We start from the raw sequence: 21,509 nt of genomic DNA, 5'->3' as shown, positions 1-21,509 counted from the left end.
GATCACAGATATGTTTATGGATATTTGTAAACTTTCAGTGATCATAAATGATTGTCTTCAATGAACCTGACGGGGTATATTTTGCTTTAACAGTCTAATATAATTTAATAAATGGCTACTTTCCACATAAGTAAATGATTGGGCACTAGATATTTTAGTGAATGGAGCAATATTCACAAGCAGAAGAAAATCATCTTGATAAGTTTGTCAGTACACTAGTGTCTGTTAATGGTTCCCTTAATGTGTCCAGCCAAAAATGTATTATAAGTCATTAGTTGTAGTGTGTTTGACTGTATAATGGGAATCTTTTTGAGTAATTTAAAAGTAATTGTCACTTGGTAGTTGTTATTTCACCATGCAATTTAGGATAGATTTTTTTTTTGGTACCTGAATAGTAGTTCTTTGGAAATTGAAGCTCTCAATCTTACGTCGTAGATTTGGTCATGGAGCAGCAGTGCTGTTGTTTGTTTGTATAGATGGAGCATAGCAAAGTTGTCAGTTTAACATTAGAATATGTGACCCAATAAACCTTACATAAATGCATAAAGGGGACAGAATCAACAGTTTTGGTTTTCTATAGAGATTGCGTCATGTTTTTATATTTCTATGTTTATATTAATTAGGTTATTAATTTGATTATAGAAAGAAGTCTGTAGTTAAAATTGTATGTTAAAGTGATAATAAAGTGCTAAAACTCATAATTTTTCTTTTTCTCTTTTGAAAAGTGACGTGCAGATGAAAATATTGTCAAACTTTTCCTCGCTCACTTGGATCCATGAAAATGTATTCTAAAATGTACCCTAAGAGATTTATAGTAAATTCAAAACACGTAGACAGCACCCTCTAGTGCATTTGCAATCTAAACTGTGCAGCGTAACATACCTGGAGCTCCTCCTACTGTAACTACTAGGTGAAAGTTATTAGATGAAAAAATTAGAGGCATCGATTCTAAAATGTTCAAAAATTATCGCTTTTCTCTATTAAATAGATTCTGATCATAGTTTTTAACAGCAGATGGCTCTTTAGGCAAGTTTTAACCCGCATACTGAAATGCTCACGAAGAAAAGCTCTAAAGCATTCAGCTGAGTTATGCTAGTTTTTTTTATGACAATAAATGATTATGAACACTTGTAATTCACTTCAACCTATCCTCACTTTACTAAAGTTTATTTTAGGTGCAAGTGGTGTAAGTAAGGAATTGGGAGGTGAGAAGAGCATGATCGTTTGCGTACAGCACCGTCTGCTGGTAGGGTTAGGGTTGAATCACAGTCAAGTAATCAAGTAAAGCATCTAAATTCTGCCGCTAAAAAACTAGCCTAAAGCACCTTCTGCGGCTAAAAACTAGGCTAGAGCACCATCTGCTGATTTAAAAAAAGTAGCCTAAAGCACACCGTCTGCTGCTAAAAACTACCCTAGAGCACCGTCTGGTGTTAAAAACTAGCCTAGAATGTTGTTTGCTGTTAAAAACTAGCCTAAAGTGCCATCTGCTGCTAAAAACTAGGCTAGAGCATCATCTGCTAATAACAACTAGCCTAAAGCTCGTCGACTACAGCTAAAAACTAGCCTAGAGTGCCATCTGCTGTTAAAAACTAGCCTAGAGTGTCATCTGGTGTTAAAAACTAGCCTAGAATGTTGTTTGCTGTAAAAAACTAGCCTAGAGTGCCACCTACTGTTAAAAACTTGCCTAGAGCACCACCTGCTGTTGAAAACTAGCCCAGAGTGTCATCTGGTGTTAAAAACTAGCCTAGAATGTTGTTTGCTGTAAAAAACTAGCCTTGAGTGCCACCTACTGTTAAAAACTTGCCTAGAGCACCACCTGCTGTTGAAAACTAGCCTAGAGTGTCATCTGGTGTTAAAAACTAGCCTAGAATGTTGTTTGCTGTAAAAAACTAGCCTAGAGTGCCACCTACTGTTAAAAACTTGCCTAGAGCACCACCTGCTGTTGAAAACTAGCCTAAAGTGCCATCTGGTTTTATAAAACCTGCTGTTAAAAACTAGGCTAGAGCACCATCTGCTGATTTAAAAGTAGCCTAAAGCGCACCGTCTGCTGCTAAAAACTAGCCTAGAGCACCGTCTGCTGTTAAAAACTAGCCTAGAGCACCATCTATTGTTAAAAACTAGCCTGGAGCACCATCTGCTGTTAAAAACTAGTCTAAAGCGCACCGTCTGATGCTAAAAACTAGCCTAGAGCGCCGTCTGGTGTTAAAAACTAGCCTAAATCTTGTCGTCGGCAGCTAAAAACTAGCCTAGAATGCCATCTGTTGTTAAAAACAAGCCTAGAGTGTCATCTGGTGTTAAAAACTAGCCTAGAATGTTATTTGCTGTAAAAAAAAAAAAACTAGCCTAGAGCGCCATCTACTGTTAAAAACTAGCCTAGATCACCATCTGCTGTTAAAAACTAGCCTAAAGTGCGGTCTGGTGTTATAAATAATCTAGAGCGCCTTCTGCTGTTAAAAACTAGGCTAGAGCACCATCTGCTGATTAAAAAGTAGCCTAAAGCGCACCGTCTGCTGCTAAAAACTAGCCTAGAGTACCGTCTGGTGTTAAAAACGTTGCCTAGAATGTTGTTTACTGTTGAAAACTAGCCTGGAGCACCATCTGCTGTTAAAAACTAGCCTAGAGTTCCATCTGTTGCTAAAAACTAGGCTAGAGCGTCATCTGCTGTTAAAAACAAGCCTAGAGTGTCATCTGGTGTTAAAAACTAGGCTAGAACGTCATCTGCTGTTAAAAACAAGCCTAGAATGTCATCTGGTGTTAAAAACTAGCCTAGAATGTTGTTTGCTGTAAAAAACTAGCCTAGAGTGCCGTCTGCTGCTAAAAACTAGCCTAGAGTGCTGTCTGCTGTTATAAACTAGCCTAGAATGTTGTTTGCTGTTGAAAACTAGCCTGGAGCACCATCTGCTGTTTAAAAACTAGCCTAGAATGTTGTTTGCTGTTGAAAACTAGCCTGGAGCACCATCTGCTGTTAAAAACTAGCCTAAAGTGCCATCTGCTGCTAAAAACTAGGCTAGAGCGTCATCTGCTAATAAAAACTAGCCTAAAGCTTATCGTCTACAGCTAAAAACTAGCTTAAAGTGCCATCTGCTGTTAAAAACTAGCCTAGAGCGCCACCTACTGTTAAAAACTAGCCTAGAATGTTGTTTGCTGAAAAAAAAAAACTAGCCTGGAGTGCCATCTACTGTTAAAAACTAGCCTAGAGCACCATCTGCTGTTAAAACTAGCCTAAAGTGCCATCTGCTGTTATGAAAACCTGCTGTTAAAAACTAGGCTAGAGCACCATCTGCTGATTAAAAAGTAGCGTAAAGCACACCGTCTTCTGCTAGTGTCTGCTAGTGTCATCTGGTGTTAAAAACTAGCCTAGAATGTTGTTTGCTGTAAAAAAAAAAAAAAACTAGCCTAGAGTGCCATCTACTGTTAAAAACTAGCCTAGAATGTTGTTTGCTGTAAAAAAACTAGCCTAGAGCGCCATCTACTGTTAAAAACTAGCCTAGAGCACCATCTGCTGTTAAAACTAGCCTAAAGTGCCATCTGCTGTTATAAAAACCTGCTGTTAAAAACTAGGCTAGAGCACCATCTGCTGATTAAAAAGTAGCGTATAGCACACCGTCTGCTGCTAAAAACTAGCCTAGAGCGCCGTCTAGTGTTAAAAACTAGCCTAGAATGTTGTTTGCTGTTGATAACTAGCTTAGAGTGCCATCTACTTTTTAAAAACTAGCCTGGAGCAACATCTGCTGTTAAAAACTAGCCTAGAGCGCCATATACTGTTAAAAACTAGTCTGGAGCACCATCTGCTGTTAAAAACTAGCCTAGAGCACTGTCTGGTGTTAAAAACTAGCCTAAAGCTCGTCGTCTGCAGCTAAAAAGTAGCCTGGAGTGCCATTTGCGGTTTAAAAACTTGCCTAGAATGCCATCTGCTGTTAAAAACAAGCCTAGAATGTTGTTTGCTGTAAAAAAAAAACTAGCCTAGAGCGCCATCTACTGTTAAAAACTAGCCTAAAGTGCCATCCGCTGTTTTAAAACCTGCTGTTAAAAACTAGGCTAGAGCACCATCTGCTGATTAAAAAGTAGCGTAAAGCACACCGTCTTCTGCTAGTGTCTGCTAGTGTCATCTGGTGTTAAAAACTAGCCTAGAATGTTGTTTGCTGTAAAAAAAAAAAAAACTATCCTAGAGTGCCATCTACTGTTAAAAACTAGCCTAGAATGTTGTTTGCTGTAAAAAAAACTAGCCTAGAGCGCCATCTACTGTTAAAAACTAGCCTAAAGTGCCATCTGCTGTTATAAAACCTGCTGTTAAAAACTAGCCTAGAGCGCCATCTACTGTTAAAAACTAGCCTAAAGTGCCATCTGCTGTTATAAAACCTGCTGTTAAAAACTAGGCTAGAGCACCATCTGCTGATTAAAAAGTAGCGTAAAGCACACCGTCTTCTGCTAAAAACTAGCCTAGAGCGCTGTCTGGTGTTAAAAACTAGCCTAGAATGTTGTTTGCTGTTGAAAACTAGCTTAGAGTGCCATCTACTTTTTAAACTAGCCTGGAGCAACATCTGCTGTTAAAAACTAGCCTAGAGCGCCATATACTGTTAAAAACTAGCCTGGAGCACCATCTGCTGTTAAAAACTAGCCTAGAGCACTGTCTGGTGTTAAAAACTAGCCTAAAGCTCGTCGTCTGCAGCTAAAAAGTAGCCTGGAGTGCCATTTGCGGTTTAAAAACTTGCCTAGAATGCCATCTGCTGTTAAAAACAAGCCTAGAATGTTGTTTGCTGTAAAAAAAAACTAGCCTAGAGTGCCATCTACTGTTAAAAACTAGCCTGGAGTGCCTTCTACTTTTTAAACTAGCCTGGAGCAACATCTGCTGTTAAAAACTAGCCTAGAGTGCCTTCTACTGTTAAAAACTAGCATAGAGCGCAGTCTGGTGTTATAAACTAACCTAGAGTGCCGTTTGCTGTTAAAAACAAGCCTAGAGTGCCATCTACTGTTAAAAACTAGCCTAGAGCGCAGTCTGGTATTCAAAACCAGCCTAGAGTGCCGTTTGCTGTTAAAAAAAACTAGCATATAGCACTGTCTGCTGTTAAAAACTAGCCTAGAGTGCTGTCTGCTGCTATAAACAAGCCTAGAGCAGCTGTACTGATCAGGTTATTCAGATCAGAGCAGGATTGAAAACTAAAGCTCTATTGAGTCAGTTTTTCTCCCCCATTATGCATTGCAGGGTTAATATAGGTTGTCATCTTAAAAAGGAGGGACAGGTTTCATTTTGATTTGTTTTCTTTAATTCTTACTTTGTAATCACTATCCCCACGGCTGTCTAAAGCACTAAACACAATAGCACTCCCTTGCTTTTTCCCCTGCGTCTTTTTCCTGCATGACTCTTGCCTTCTTGAGCCCTTCTTTAACCCTCTTTCTGTTAGCTGTTATACATTTCAGGTACCTGTTTTTCTCTTTCTCAGAGGCCACGCGTGGTTCTGCTGTTAAAAGATTTTCTATCTCATTTGCGCGACACCCAACCAATGGTATGTTTGCTTTTGTTCATTCCTAGTACACGTTTTCCCCCACCCATTCATTTAATTTATTTATTATCATTTATTCTAGCTAATATAGAGTTCCTCCATCAATGCCAGGATAGGGAACAGAGAATGTGACTTAGAATAGAGGACAAAGAATAGTTGTACTATTCTATGTATATATATATATATTTTATATGCAAGTTGCACGGTGATTACATGCAGAGCGTCTGAAATCGCATACTTCCAGCCTATATAGTATGTGAATGAGTAGTATCCTAAACTGGTGCAGGTAGGTCATGTGATAATGACAAAATGCATGATGTAGTATGTCTGAATTCCGTTCACACTATAGTGCACACTTTTTTAACGGTCAGGATGTATTTTTTAATTCAAACGTAGTACGTACTAGTAGTATGCGATTTCGGACGCAGCTATGGATTTCTCGTTACATACATTTCAAAATTTGCTGCACATTTTGTTCCATCATCTACATTAACTTAAAATATGGGTAAAACTGTAGGCTGGTTTATACTTCTGCGTCGAGTGATCATCGTGACGTCATGCATTTATACTTCTGCTGTTTGTGTTGCTCTGCAATAACACTTCTGAAACGCTAGCTGGCAGTAGGTTTTAATGTTCCTCTGTGTGGAGTTTCTTTGCGGGCTTTGTTTTTTCTGAACGCTACCTTAATGTAAAGTAGCTGAAACTCGCTCATTCAGTGGCAGGAACCGGCAGACGTGCAACAACTTTAATCATAAGGTAAACGCAAAACAAAAGTTTTCATCTGGAGCTCCTTCATGGGACTCCACACTTGTAAACACTCGCTACACGGCTACCAAGCCGATCAGTCAAAGAGCTTGCCTTACATGTCATGTAGTTGCATTTGAGAGGTGTGCGTCATTGACGCTGTGGTGGGAAGAAACAAGGAAGTATCGCCGGAGTCACACAGGAATGTTGTGTACCTGGCTGTGTATCTTATCAGTGAAGAGAAAGCAACACAAATTTATAATTTCACCACCTTCCGAGTGACCCGAAGGTCCGTTTTAAATGAATGGTGAAAATAAAAAGGGATATCAGACCTCATTCTCAACTAAATTAAGGGAAATGGCACCAGTTAGCTAATGTTTTCTCTCCCAAACACTCTGTTTAGATGCCATTTATCAAACTCAAATTAATGAACTGATTCTTTCACTATATTAGGGCATATTCACTTTATGTACAGTTGCCTTGAACTGGGCCAAAGCATGCTTGTCCCCCCTCCTGTCTCCCCCGATGGCCCGCACTCACATTACAATCAGGCCTGGGCACGCTTGCGTCATTGATGCGCTGTTCTGTAAAAAGCGCTCTCGCTCAGCACAGTGGAGATATCTTAAGTTATATTGTTTTAGTCATTTGAGATGCAGTCAAATATTTCGCCGAACAGATCAGCCCTTAGGCTTGTCATGATACTGAATTTCGGTACTGAAATAAAAAAAAAACGGCAATTTCCCGCCAACATTAACGAGCTGTTGAACACAACGCTGCTGATTTGCCATTGTATTCACCAGTGACTGTGATTGGCGGTGAAGGTCATCAGTTCACTGCACTTCACCACTGTTTACCGAGTGCAGACATAGACAAGCTGATGATCTGCTGATGAATTGACTGATCATTGCGGCTTTAAAATGCTTCAGTGTTTTCACCGAACTGCATTGTGGATCCATCGCCGCCGCTTCAGTGGCGTTGCTTGCTGCAGAAGTTGGAACTTTCTCAACTTTTCAAGCACCGATGGAAGCGTCAGCCAATCAGATTGCTGTATGCAAATACACCAACTGAGACAGTAGCCGATTGCTGACTAAATTCATTGGCTGATGCTGCTATGACGATCACGTCAGCCCCAACTTCACACACTCCCTCTGTTAAGTGTTGACGCTGAAGCCCCGTGTGAATCGGGTGTTAAATGTTAGTGGGAAATGAATGTTTTTAAAACTTCAGTACCAGGACAACACTATTATAGACAACACAAGGGTGTGCTACAGAGGACTGCATTGATTTGTCATTCACCGGGTTACATAGGCTGAAGCAAAGAAGCGTCCTCACTGTGTATACCTGCTGCCATGGGCTGAAACCTAGGAGGACACGCTTTAAGAGATTGTGATTTTTTTTTAAATTTTTTTTTATGCCTAATATGCTTTTAATTGTTTAAATTAAACTGAACTGAATGATACTAAATTGATGTTTACACCACATCTGCATTTTGAAATCGTGGCAACAGCTGGATGTTTGTAGTCCACAGCATATTGCTGCAATGTTTACAGTGCTGATCATATACTTCCGTGTTTCTTTCCACTGCAGCCTCGCTTTCGTGTTTTAAAATGGCGGCCACGTGAAATTAGTGTATGCGACCATGTGAAGGCTGCACCAGACCATCCGCTTGTGCTTGATGCAGAAGTATAAATCAGCCTTAAGTTTGGAATATTTTGTTGTTCCTATTGTTTTTTTTTTTACTGCTACTTAGATATTAATACTTAGAAACTGATGCAATATGTTGGGAGTTTTCAGGTGAATACATTTTTATTGCTCTTTGTCCTATTTGAAAGATGTTTAATATTCATCAGCTTTTATAATCTAATGGAGTCACATAAAAAATAAACCCTGGATATTAAAGGGATAGATTAGCCAAACATTTAATTTCCTGTTAATTTACTTGCCCACAGGTCATCCAAGTTTTAGGTGACTTTTTTTTTTTTCAGTAGAACATTAAAGATTTAGATGACCTGTGGGCGAGTAAAAATTGTGTGAACTATTCCTTTAAGCACATGTAGTTGGGATAATAAATGCCTTTCGAGTCATTGTGGTGTTTCGTAAGTTCATAATGTTCAAGGTGTTGTTTTTTTTGGAAAAGTTGCCCATTTTTAGCATATCGTTTTTATTGTTTGTTTTTTCTTTTAATCTGCTTTTCTAAATGGGTCAGTGTTTTCCGGTTTGTTCAGTGGTAAGTGCTAATCATTCTATCCTGTCTAATTAGTGTTTATTGTTTTATTTTGGCTCTGCTTCCCAAGCTTTTGTAGCTAGTTCAGATCTAGTCCTTATACTATATTTTCAACCCTGTAGTTTCCACTTGGATCTGTCCTATAATGATGAAACCATGCATTAGTCGAATATAGATCATATAGTATCACCTACTCTATGCATCTTATGGTTTGCTTTTAATCATTATATTTACAAAAGGAAAAATCATTGTAGTTTTGGTTTGTTATTTACATTTTTTTCAAGTTGTTCTCACATTTAGTCCTATTTTAGGTTTATCTTAAAACTTAATCTGAAAATTGCCTAAAACTTTTTCCTCTCTGTTATTCTGTGATTGACTCCTTCACTCATTCTCTCGTCCTACAGTGCGTCCTTTGTTATTGTTTAATTGCACATTATCTTTTATGTAGTGTGTAAAATAACCGTTTGTGTATGTGAAAGATCTGCACCATTTCAAAATTGTATAATAATTGGGTTATTGCCCCCCAAAAGAAAGTACTGATTCTGAACTGCAGGAAGTCTTCAGTAGTTCCAGCTTTACTTCCAGCATGAATCTGTTTAGGTTTGGAACAGATTTGTGTAATTCCATCATCTGACGCTCTGTAAACTCTGTCATGAGCAGGCAAATTGCGCAACACGTTTAACTCGCGCCGCTTTGTTCGTCCAAATTGCGTCATTAACGCTGCCCATACCTGTCAACATTGGGATGTGAAAATAAAGGATATTCCCACTATAATAAGGGATTTCTCCTATCCCCCTTTAAAAAATCCCCTAATTACTAAATATGTTCTTCTGGAGCTGTTTCATTAGAAATAAACAGTTAAATAGTCAATACTATGTTTTATTATTATCATTTAGAAAGGAAAATATAAATAGTATACATTAGCAGCAAATACATTAGCAAACATTCAGCTTATTAAAATTAATAGCTATTATAATGAAATAGAATCAAGCTATCAAACCTTATTAGCCGTTTCTTCACTGTATAACTTACACATTCTGATTAAAGAGCAACAAAATGAATCTCTTATTTATTTAGATTTTTTTCATTTGATTAACAGAGGTGTCACTTTAATAATGCACACATCTAACGTTATAATGAAACGATTCGATTGCTTTCCTAACTTTTTATGCTCATTTAGGACGAAATTAGTTGTTTGAAAAAAAAAAAAAACACCAGGATCGACATCTTTAGATTAATTATGTGTATATGTCTGTTCAAACATGCACCCAAAACCCAGACTTTCAGTCCGCTTCAAATCGTGTGTACAGAATCCGTGTGGGAAACAGCATCTATTTATCACTATGGAGCGTCATCTGACAGTCATGCACTGCTACATGACTGTTTTGAGGATTGCATATGAAGGGGAGACGGCACCTGTAATGAAAAGGAAGGGAATCCTGCAGTTTTTATATTTATTTCAAAGTGTTTTCATGCCGAAACAAAGTGAAAGCACAGAAAAGACTCCCATTTAAGAGCAAGGGGTGGCCCCTGGTGGTTCGGCGGTATGGGTTGCGTATAGGGAGGATTGGCTCTTTAATGTTTATTTGCCACCCTTCAGAAAAAGACTGAAAATACGGAAGAAATATGGGAAAATACCTTTACGGGATGATAGCGGGATAGAACTGTAAAATACGAGAGAATCACGGGAAATACGGGCGGGTTGACAGGTATGGCTGCCTCATTCACGCATATTGCACTGCAGAATGTCTATTCACATTTTTGGATTGACTTAACATGTAAATCACTCGTGCTTGAAGCTTCTTCTGCAGCTGGTGTGAACGCAGCATTAGGAGATAACCCCAGACTTCCCTCTCCCCAGATACCTCCAGCTCCTCCAGGGGGATCCCGAGGTGTTCTCAGGCCAGCCAAGAGACATAGTCTCTCCAGTGTGTCCTGGGTCTTCCCCAAGGCCCCCGGGTTTTCCCAGTGGGACATGCCTGGAACATCTCCCTAGGTAGGCGTCCGGGTGCCCAACGATTGGGTTGTTGTGGTCCTAATCTTCGACCACACCTGTTGAACAATGCACCGGCCCCTTTCGGCTCCCCCTGCGAGTGGTGGGCCTGCAGGAGGATGGTCCCACATCGCTCCTTTGACCTGAGCCTGGCCGGGTTCCGTTTGATAAAACCCAGCCTCTAGGCGCAAGCACCAACCCCAGGCCTGGCTCCAGGGTGGGGCACGGCTGCGCCATACTGGGCGACGTCACGGTCCTTGATTTTGTTTTGCTCATAAGGGGTTTTTGAACCGCACTTTGTCTGATCTGTCATCTAAGACCTTTTCGCCTTGATGAGACCCTACCAGGGGCATTAGCCCCCGACAACATGGCTCATTCACACGGGGTGTCAGCGTCAACACTTTGAATGGGTGATGTCAGACATTGCCGAACTGCATTGTGGATCCATCAGCACTGTTTCAGTGGCATTGCTCACAGCAGAAGATGGGAAATTCTCAACTATTCTTAAGCGCCAACGGAAGAGTCAGCCAATCAGATCGCTTCATGCTAAATACCCCAGCACAGATAGTAGCCGATTGCAGACTAATTTCATTGGCTGACGCTGCTATGACAATTACGTCAGCCCCAAATTTAGACATGCCCTCGGTCAATTGTTGACGCTGAAGCCACGTGTGAATCGGGCATTAGAATCATTCAGGCACTTAAACCCCTCCACCACTATAATGTGGTGGTTCATGGAGGAAGAAGTTGAAGAGAAGTGCAGAAAATCTGAATTATTTGTTTTCATGAAATCGCCCAGCCAATTATTTCACACTCATAATGTCATCAAAATGCACTTTTGTTTGTTGTGAATACATGCCCTTTAGAGGCAAAAATTGCATGCTGTCCCTTTAAAGTTTCACAGTTTAAACTCAAAGACAAAGCGAACACACAGAAAGCCATTTTTTGTTGGCAAGTCATGTGAGCATTAAATTAAGTTCTCATATGTCAACTGGTACGTAAACACAACATTATGCACAAAATGCACAAGTTAATATAAACAGTTAGGGGAGAAATATGTATAAATTAATGTATTAGATGCGTGAAACGGCTTAATCTTAGAGACACAGTTAAACCCGTCATGACTGGACAGCAACAATTTTTATTGAAATTCAGGGTATTGCGGCTTGTACATGCAAAGAAGAGAACAGTGAAGGAGTTTGAGGAAGTTCAGAAACTGTGCTTAATAAAATAGACAATAACTCTCTTTGGAATGACTTTACACTCTTTAACTTAGCAGATCTTTTTCGTGTTCAAACATTACACACTAAGGGATTTGAAAATGTAAAATGAACCCTTTTTTTACGTTATGATCTTTTAAGTCCCATTTGAAGACATAGTAAAATGCAATAAAATTCACGCTTACTGTATGTCCGACCATTGCATATGAATGTACTAAACTTAGTACAGGCTAGTTAACTGCATTTACCTGACTTTTTTATGTTAATGAATATAATCGTATATTTATTTAATGACTCTTGATGTGTTTTATATTGTATAAATGTTTGCTGTTGTCTAAAAGCAGTAAACTATGAAAGAATGTGTCTTACAGTGGTTTAATCACTGTAGTTCATGGATGAACTCTCATTGCTTATTGCTTTTACTAATGGACACATGAAGGTTTTAACCAGGCATCCTGTGCCAAACTGCATGTGAATAAATCAAATCATGATCATGTTTTTCCACTGGTTTCATCTGAGAAATAAAACTGTTATATGTTCAAGGTAGGTCGATTATCATTTTCGCTTCATGAAACCATCTTGGCCAAGTGACGTTTTTGGTAGATTGAAGGTATTGTGAGCTGTTCTTTGTGTGACTCATCTGCCTCCATCTTGCCCACCTCAAACTCACGTTTGACGGTGTTGTTGCTTGTCATTTTTAAAGGAAATGGAACGTCATATTTCTGCCATGTGTCCAAGACCTCAAGTTATAGGTCATGATGTATGACTGAAGATGTTTGTTCACCATTTTCCAGATTCTAATACTGTACATCTCGTTGAAGGTTTTGAGTTGTACTCCATGGTTCCTTCAATCTGCCCCTTGGAGACCCTTCATAATTCCCTGTCTCTCAAACAAGTGGATGACTTCCTCTCCGCCATAGCCATATCCCACGATTCAATACTGGACATATCTACATCATCTCCAGGTACTGTCAAAACAACATGCACTAATGTTTACAGTTTATAGTACATTTGATTTATTCTGCTTTTACATGCTTTATCCCTCAGCTGTGCCCACAAAGAAGGCTCCATTGAACACGTACACTCCAGCAAAAGTTTTGCCCTGTCCATTCACCCATTCTCTCGGCAAGAGGACATGCTCACCAGAGAAAAGTGCAAAAGGCATGTTTTATTTACCTTAACCTTTATATGCAGACCTTTTACTTTTGCAGATTACAGAAACTGTTTTACGTGTCCATTCAGAACCCTATTATTTACCACTAGAATGTAAAGGGAAAATTTGGTGAATATTAATGAGCTTACATGCTGCTTTAGATCACATCTCTAATACTCTCACACCGCGTTTTATAATTGAACAAATTAAGTAGATGCCTATCATTTCAATTAGTGTGGAAAAGAGGTTCACGTTATGAAATATGTAGTAAATTATAATTATACCTGACAAAAGATGATAAGAGCTGAGTGAAGATTTTTTAAAATTGTTGCAAATTTATTAAAAATAAAAAGCCTAAAAAATCACATGTACAGAAGTATTCACAGCCTTTGCTCAATACTTTGTTGATGCACCTTTGGCAGCAATTACAGCCTTAAAGGGCACATAGTTTACCTCTTTTTTTATGATTTAATAATAATATTATGGTTCTTCTGAGTGTGCCAGTTTAGGTTCAGTTTAAAACACAATTCAGATTTTTTTATTATAATGTGTTAAAAAGTGTCATGTTGGGGGCGTGTCCACAGTTCGCTGATTTAGGGGTGTTTTGCTTCACATGTAAATTAGTTTCGGCTTCCCGCCAACGTAACAAGGGGGCAGGTCCATGAGCTCACCTGCTCTGCGTTTGCAACAGAGTCTGACAGGCAGACAGAGAGGAGCAGGAGTGAGAGGATCTGCATTCAGTCGTACAAGTACGACTCGGACACAGACCAAGCAGAGAGTACAAAATCATATGTGTCTAACTTTGACTGAGGCACTGGATGCGCCGCTCGAAGCCACGACATGGCACACCAGACACTCTCTGTGGCCCGGCAGAAACATGAAGTGTCCTGAATCGTCGCGCCACGCATTTTTAAATTCTAAACATAGGTTTCTATCAGGGTACACACAACGGTGCTTCAAGTCTGCAGCGGTCCGCGATGCCCAGCCGCCGACTTGAGTGTACCCTGATAGAAACCTATGTTTAGAATTCTAAAACACATGCTAGTTAAGATCACAGGGAGCTTCTGGGATCGCGAGAAATGCAAACGGCTGAAGTATAAGATAGACTCAATGAGAAGTACACATGTTTGCAAACCTACCTAAAGGTACAACCAATAATTCTGATTAGAGCGATATTGTGGAGAATATTGCTCTTGTGTTGAGCCCAATGAGCCTTGCATCTAAAAATAGAGCAAGGGTGTTCCTTTAGAGATATCGCTTCGACTCATGCCGAAAATGGTGGACGTGAATCAACAAACTGAGGATATGATGACGCGCCTGTCAATCAATATCGGTGGGTGGGGGGACGCACTCCTACGTAAAGTTGCGGTCGGTTAAAAAAACGCTCCAATTTGTCCACCGTTTTTTATGTTGTTAAATTGAAAAAAAAAAAGCACTTGGTGTGCTTATATCACCCCAATATGACGGTCTATACACCATACATGCACATATGTCTGTCCAAATAGCTTGAAAAGTAGATTTTTTACCATAGGTGCCCTGTAAGTCTTTTTGAATATGATACCACAAGCTTAGATACCACATCAGGTTGGATGGGAAGCGACGGTGTTCAGCTATTTTCAGATCTCTCTAGAGATGTTCAATAGGATTTAGATCTGCGCTCTGGCTGGGACACTCAAGGACAGTTGTGGTGAAGCCACTCCATTGATATTTTGGCAGTGTGCTTTGGGTCATTGTCCTGCTGTAAGATGAACCTTTGCCCCAGTCTGAGGTCAAGAGCACTCTGAAGCAGGTTTTCATTTAGGATGTCTCTGTACGTTGCTGCTTTCATCGTTCCCTCTATCCTGACTAGTCTTCTAGTTCCTGCTGCTGAAAAACATCCCCACAGCATGATGCTGCCACCACCATGCTTCACTGTAGGGATGGTATTAGCCTGGTGATGAGCGGTGTCTGTTTTTTTCCATATGTAACACCTGGAAATGGAAATTTTCACACTATACACGTTAAACTAATAAAAGGCTGCATTTAAACAGACCTGAATAACAGTGCTGAATAAAATTACAATCTGTAAGTGGGCTGTAAAGTTTGGGAACCCCTGCTGTAGTGTACTGTACAGCTCTGTAGAAATGAGCCATCAGTGTCTGAAATGGATATGCAGTTTAATCAGATGATATCACTCATCAGCCTAATGCTGTTGAATAGAATATATGAAGGTCAGATGTCTTCAACAGAGAAGAGCATATGCTCATGAAAGTTATTTGTTCCTCCTCTCTCCTTGTGTGACAGGCCTTCCTGCTATTCATCAGATTATTCATCCACCTGCCACAATCCAATGTGTCCTATTATTTTGTTAAACTCTATTTCTTCTTTTTCAGATGAAGATGAATCCCCTGCCAATAAACCCAAAACGCTTTCAAAAGATGTTCCAGATGATGGCAGAACCTCAGAGATTGCAGAGACCAAGCAGCCCAGACCTGCTCCACAGATCTCCATCATACCACCTGAATCTCAAGAGTCCACAGATAAAACCCAGCAGCAGTCCACTGTCTCAAGCGTCTCATCCAGCGGCACACCGTCACGTGAAGTCTCAGTTCTAAAAAACCCTACAAAAACCATGTCAGGCTTTAACTCATGACACTCATGGGCAAACCACCACACAGGAAACACAAAATGAAGTAAAATCACAGCCTCAATCAAGGGATACTTCACATAAAGAGAAAGTTTACTCATCATCAAACCTTTATGAAGTTCTTTCCAAAGAAGATCTTTTGAAGAATGTTGGAAACTAGCAATCATTGATATCCATAGCTGGAACAAAATATACTATGGAGGTCAATTGCTACTGGCTTGCAACATTCTTCAAAAGATCTTATTTTTGTGTTTGACAGACGTAACGAACTCAAACCATCTTTGAACAAGTGGATGATGAGTAAATAATGACAGAAATGTCCCTTTAAGACAGGGGTGTCAAACTCAGTTCCTGCAGGACCGAAGCCCTGCACAGTTTAGTTTCAACCCTGCTCCAACATACTTACCTGTAGGTTTCAAACAAGCCTGAAGGGCTCAATCAGTTTGATCAGGTGTGTTTAATTATGGATGGAACTAAACTGTGCAGAGCTGCGGCCCTCCAGAAACTGAGTTTGATGCTAACATATGCTAACACATATGTAAATCCCAGTCAATCAAAACTATATATATATATATATATATATATATATATATATATATATATATATATATATATATATATATATATATATATATTTGTTTAAACTGACTAGATTATCATAGAGCATGTTACAGTCCTGACTTCTCTTTTAGTGACAATAATTGATCATAATAGCTGTACATTTTGCATTTAAAGGAACATCTCATTGAATGTTTGATACCAAAAAATATCTCACTGTTGTAATTACAATCATATCGTTGGCTTATTTAGCTTTTCCATTCATCTGGAATGGTTCAGAAGAATGTGTTACATTTATCTTGTATATATACGAATGTTCAAATGTAAAGCTTTCATAGCTGATTTTTAATTCTTTTGGAATATTTAATGAATGCATCACTTTCTGAGGCCTCATCAAACAAGGCCCGAAGTGACATTTCTTCTTTAGAAACATTTTAATACATATATTTGATTACAATCAGAATTTGAACTACTTTGCCTCCAGTGTAATTGACATCTGCCTTATGTTAACAAATACCAAAAATTATGTTTTCCATCAAATTGAAATGAAGCAACTGTTGGGAATGAACTTTGGTTGTTGGCATTTCAAAACTAAATTGTACGTTAGTATGTAAGCAATGGAAGCTGCTTTTCCAGTTCTCTGTCCCCCAACATCATTTGTGCTCGGAAGCTGAAGACATCGAAATGATAAAAAGGTTTGTTCAAATTCTAATCGGAAGTAATCATTGATCTATGAGGGCTCTTCAAAGGGAGCAGGGTGCTTGTGTGTTATAATGAAGCTGTAAGAAACACTTGTTAAAGAGCAATGAAAGGCAAAGTAATTTCTTCATTCTCTTTCCCTGGAATGTTACCATCAGCTGTAGAAAATGATTTTCTTATTGCTATTAATATAATTGTTGCAAATAAATGTACATTTTATGATTATTTTTTTCCAAATATGCCTTGTGAGTAGTGTGTGTTACTTCCCTGCTGTCGGCTTTATAATTCTTTGAACACAACATTTTTCTCATGTTTCTACTATCTCACATTCTCATCTGAATGGAAGAACCTGTGTACCTAGAGTGTATATCCTTTTAAAGAAGCAAATGCAAATTTCGAATCAGCCAATCACATGGCAGCAACTCACTGCATTTAGACATGCAGACATGATCTAGACGATCTGCTGCAGTTCAAACCAAGCATCAGAATGGGGAAGAAAGGGGATTTAAGTGACTTTGAACGTGGCATGGTTGTTGGTGCCAGATGGGCTGGTCTGAGTATTTCAGAAACTGCTGATCTACTGGGATTTTCACACACAGCCATCTCTAAGGTTTGCAGAGAATGGTCAGAAAAAGAGAAAATATCCAGTGAGCAGCAGTTGGCGCAAATGGCTTGTTGATGTCAGAGGAGAATGGCCAGACTGGTTGGAGCTAATAGAAAGGCAACAGTAACTCAAATAACCACTCGTTACAACTGAGGTCTGCAGAAGAGCATCTCTGAACGCACAACACATTTAACCTTGAGGCAGATGGGCTACAGCAGCAGAAGACCACACCGGGTGCCACTCCTGTCAGCTAAGAACAGGAAACTGAGGCTACAGTTCGCACAGGCTGACCAAAATTAGACAATAGAAGATTAATGAAACTTTGCCTGATCTGATGAGTCTCGATTTCTGCTGCAACATTCAGATGGTCGGGTCAGAATTTGGCATCAACAACATGAAAGCATGGATGCATCCTGCCTTGTATCAACGGTTCAGGCTGGTGGTGGTTGTGTATGATGTGGGGGATATTTTCTTGGCACAGTTTGGGCCCATTAGTATCAATTGAGCATCGTGTCAACACCAAAGCCTACCTGAGTATTGTTGCTGACCATGTCCATCTCTTTATGACCACAGTGCACCCATCTTCTGATGGCTACTTCCAGCAGGATAACACGCCATGTCATAATGCATGAATCATCTCAGACTGGTTTCTTGAACATGACAATGAGTTCACTGTACTCGAATGGCCTCCACAATCACTAGATGTCAATGCAATCGAGCACCTTTGAGATGTGGTGGAATTGGGGATTCGCATCATAGATGTGCAGCAGACCAATCTGCAGTAACGGTGTGATGCTATCATGTCAATATGGAGAAAAATCTCTGAGAAATATTTCCAGTACCTTGTTGAATCTTTGCCATGAAGGATTAAGACAGTTCTGGAAGCAAAAGGGGGTCCAACCCGGTACTAGTAAGGTGTACCTAATAAAGTGGCCAGTGAGTGTATATAGCATTTGAAAATACACTGTAAAAGGTGATTAGTTGGCTTAAAACAAACTTTAAAAATTTGTAAACCTGTTGCTTTAAAATTATGTAAATGATCTGTGCATAATTGTAATAAGTCAGCTTATAAATTATAATGCGTTTACTTTTTCAAGTAGGCAGTTCATTCCGTGTTGGCGACCCTAGATTAATAAAGGGATTAAGCCGAAAATGAATGAATGAATGAATGATTAAAGTAACTTTTTACAGTGCATCATTGCTTTTTTATTTCTTGCCAATGTGTGAAAGCTTGCAATGAAAAAAGAGACTTGCTCTATGTGAAATATTTATGACATTCTTTAAAAAACAGCCCCAAAAGGGGTTAGCGCAAATTTAGATTCTTTAATAAGTCACACAATTTAAGCCAACAACAACAAGCAGAACATAAAGCAAACTGAGAGAAAATATATTAAATACTTTAAAGCTATGCCACTAAAAATATATGCAGTTCCCCCAATCTTTGTTCTCCACTTCCATCAAATGTTGGGGTCCTGGTTTTTGCCATTGTCACCTCTGGCTTGCTTGATGGAGCTGTGTGTTTTTCTGCCTTAATTACATTTACATTGCTTAATACACTACCTGACAAAAGTCTTGTCATAACTTCTAGTTGATCATTTGGAAAAGTGCAGAAGGTAGATTTTTCCTGTGAATCATCTGTTGAACTGCATCCCAATCATCACTAATACTACAGAAGACCTATTGGAACCAGCATGGATCCAAGATTCTCATAATAATCAGTCAAGTTTGGTGAAGGTAAAACCATGGTTTGGGGTTATATTCCGTATATTCCGTTTGGGTGTGAGAGATCTGCAGCTTTGCAACATTTGCAACATTAATAGCCTGAGCTGCCCATTACATTACAAACCACAGGAGGAGGGCAGATTCTTTAGCAGGATAGTGCTCCTTCTCATACTTCAGCCTTCACATTAAAGTTCCTGAAAGCAAAGACGGCCGAGGTGCACCGTGATTGGCCAGCCCAGTCTCCAGACATGAACATTATTGAGCATGTCTGGGGTAAGATGGAGGAGGCATTGAAGGTGAATCCACAGAATCTTGATGAACTCTGGGAGTCCTGCAAGAATGCTTTCTTTGCCATTCCAGATGACTTTATTAATAAGTTATTGGAGTCATTGCAGAGATGTATGGATGCAGTCTTCCAAGCTCATGGGAGTCATACACAATATTCATTCTTATTCCACAGCACCATGACTTTATATTTTATACTGTACATTATTTCTGTTAGTTGACAAGACTTTTTTCTAAGCAAAGTCAGCCCTTACTGTCCTAATTAAATCAGTAAAAATCAAGGCATGATCATATTTTATTTAGGTAAAAATAAGTGTAATCTAGAGGCCTTTGCCTTTCATACAAGACACAAATGATCTAGAAGTCAAGTTATTATACGTTGTTCCTAAAACTTGGATTTGTGGTAAGACTTTTGTCAGGTAGTGTACATTGATTATATTACAATAATGTAATTTATTTTCTCACTTTTCTTATTTGCCAGTTCATCCTTGTAAAATGTCTTTTACAATATAGACAATATAGCCTCTCGGTTAGACTATTGTAATGTGTTACTGTGGTTGCCCTGTAGGTTTAAAAAAGAAACTTCAGCTGGTTTAAAATGCAGCTCCTAGAGTGCTTTCTACAACTAAGATATGTGATCACATTCGGTTCTGTCAGCAATGCATTGACTCCCTGTTAAACATATACAGGTTAAAATCTTATTATAAAGCTCTGAATGGCATAAAGCTACCCAGTATTGTTGATGTATTGCAGCCCTTCACATCCACTGCACTCAATGAGATCTGACCAGTTGATTATTGATTATTATCAAAATTTACTGTTGGCGGTAGATCCTTCTTATTTCTGCCACCTGAACTCTCGAACAGCCTTCCTAGTATAGTTTGGGAGGCAGACACACTCAGTTTGAAACTAGACTAAAGACACCTTTGTTTGCATTAGCAAACATATAAAACACAAATGCATAACTTGGAAATCCAAATCCTATAAAGGATTGTTAGGCTGCATTAATCAGGACAACCGGAGCCAGGAACTTCCCATAAAACATTGAAGCAATTTGAATGGCATTTATGCTCCTGTCTGTTTCTGCCTATCTTGAGGTTCACATAATCTTGGATATATAAAAAAACTGCAATTTTGTAAATGCTAGGCAATGAAATATGATTCACAAACTCACACATGGCTCTCTATTTAAACAAATTACTAAAATTGGCGCCAATAACCTAGTGGTTAGTGCTTTGACATAGCACTAAGGTGCTCACGTTGACCTGAGTTTGATTCCAGGCTCGAGCTCCTTCTTGGATCTGGCTGCAGACCAGGTGCAGTTGCAAGCTGAGACTGCATGCAGTGGTTTTAATGCGTACACCTAACTCTACCCCTCACAGTGATATCCCTAGCTTTATTAAGTGCATGTGTCTGAGATTGCATGTCTTAGCTTGCATGTCTCAGCTCTGGTTTCCTATCTTTATATCCGTCTTTTGGATGAGACGTCAAACTGAGCTCTTGACTCTCTGTGGTCATTAAAAATCCCATGGCACTTCTCATAAAGAGTAGGGGTGTAACCCCGGTGTCCTGGCCAAATTCCCTCCATCGGCCCTTACTCATAATGGCCTCCCAATCATCACCATCCACCAAATTGCCTATATTTCTGTCTCTCCACTCTCCCTATAGACGAATTACCCATTTGTAAACATTCAGAATGCGCATGCAGCGAGATTGCAGAAAAAAAACAGGAGCGCTAGCTGTTTACAGCGAGGGAATGACATCCGATATGGTACAGAGTTTATTGTTGTCTTAGAGATACGTTATATTGATTACATATATATATTATTTACATAATGCTTTCAGCATATTATAACAGCTTGTGACCCAGTGGTAAGCACATTTATTCTGCAAAATTAACGTTAAAGTGAGCGGCGTTCATCTGACAGGTCCATCTGTGATAGCACCCTCCCAATGGATATTGGAAGACAAAATGGCCAAGCATCCGGCCTGAAATATCTCATTGAAACTCCAAGTGATTTTACTAAAGAGAAGTTAAAGGCCCACACGTCTTTGGATGCCAACAATGTTGTTCTGTGTGTTTATGTGCAAGAAATAATGTTCCATGATTACCAGATTCAAAACTTTGTAGCGCTAAAAACCGAGGTTCTGCCTAGCCAAAGACAAGGAAAGAAGACGGA

At 39.3% G+C, this 21,509-nt stretch overlaps 1 protein-coding gene across 8 annotated transcripts in view; it reads left to right on the top strand.

The window, feature by feature from the left end:
* ppip5k2 (diphosphoinositol pentakisphosphate kinase 2) overlaps positions 1 to 16,045 on the top strand; it is a 105,579-nt gene extending 89,534 nt beyond the window's left edge. For 4 of the 8 annotated variants that reach the window (XM_056467491.1, XM_056467489.1, XM_056467488.1 and 1 more), the window contains 4 exons: positions 5,442 to 5,504; positions 12,504 to 12,647; positions 12,730 to 12,843; positions 15,208 to 16,045. In XM_056467491.1, coding sequence (XP_056323466.1) covers positions 5,442 to 5,504; positions 12,504 to 12,647; positions 12,730 to 12,843; positions 15,208 to 15,467 — 581 coding nt within the window. In that variant the 3' untranslated portion in view covers positions 15,468 to 16,045. Of the gene's footprint in view, positions 1 to 5,441; positions 5,505 to 8,451; positions 12,648 to 12,729; positions 12,844 to 15,207 lie in introns of those variants that run through there. The other 4 variants (XM_056467492.1, XM_056467490.1, XM_056467487.1 and 1 more) reach the window with 2 other exon arrangements.
* The last annotated feature ends 5,464 nt before the right edge of the window (positions 16,046 to 21,509 follow it).

Source organism: Danio aesculapii, chromosome 10 (assembly GCF_903798145.1).
Source record: "Danio aesculapii chromosome 10, fDanAes4.1, whole genome shotgun sequence".
In the NCBI taxonomy this organism is placed as follows: domain Eukaryota; kingdom Metazoa; phylum Chordata; class Actinopteri; order Cypriniformes; family Danionidae; genus Danio; species Danio aesculapii.
This window is presented reverse-complemented; position numbering and strand designations above follow the sequence as displayed.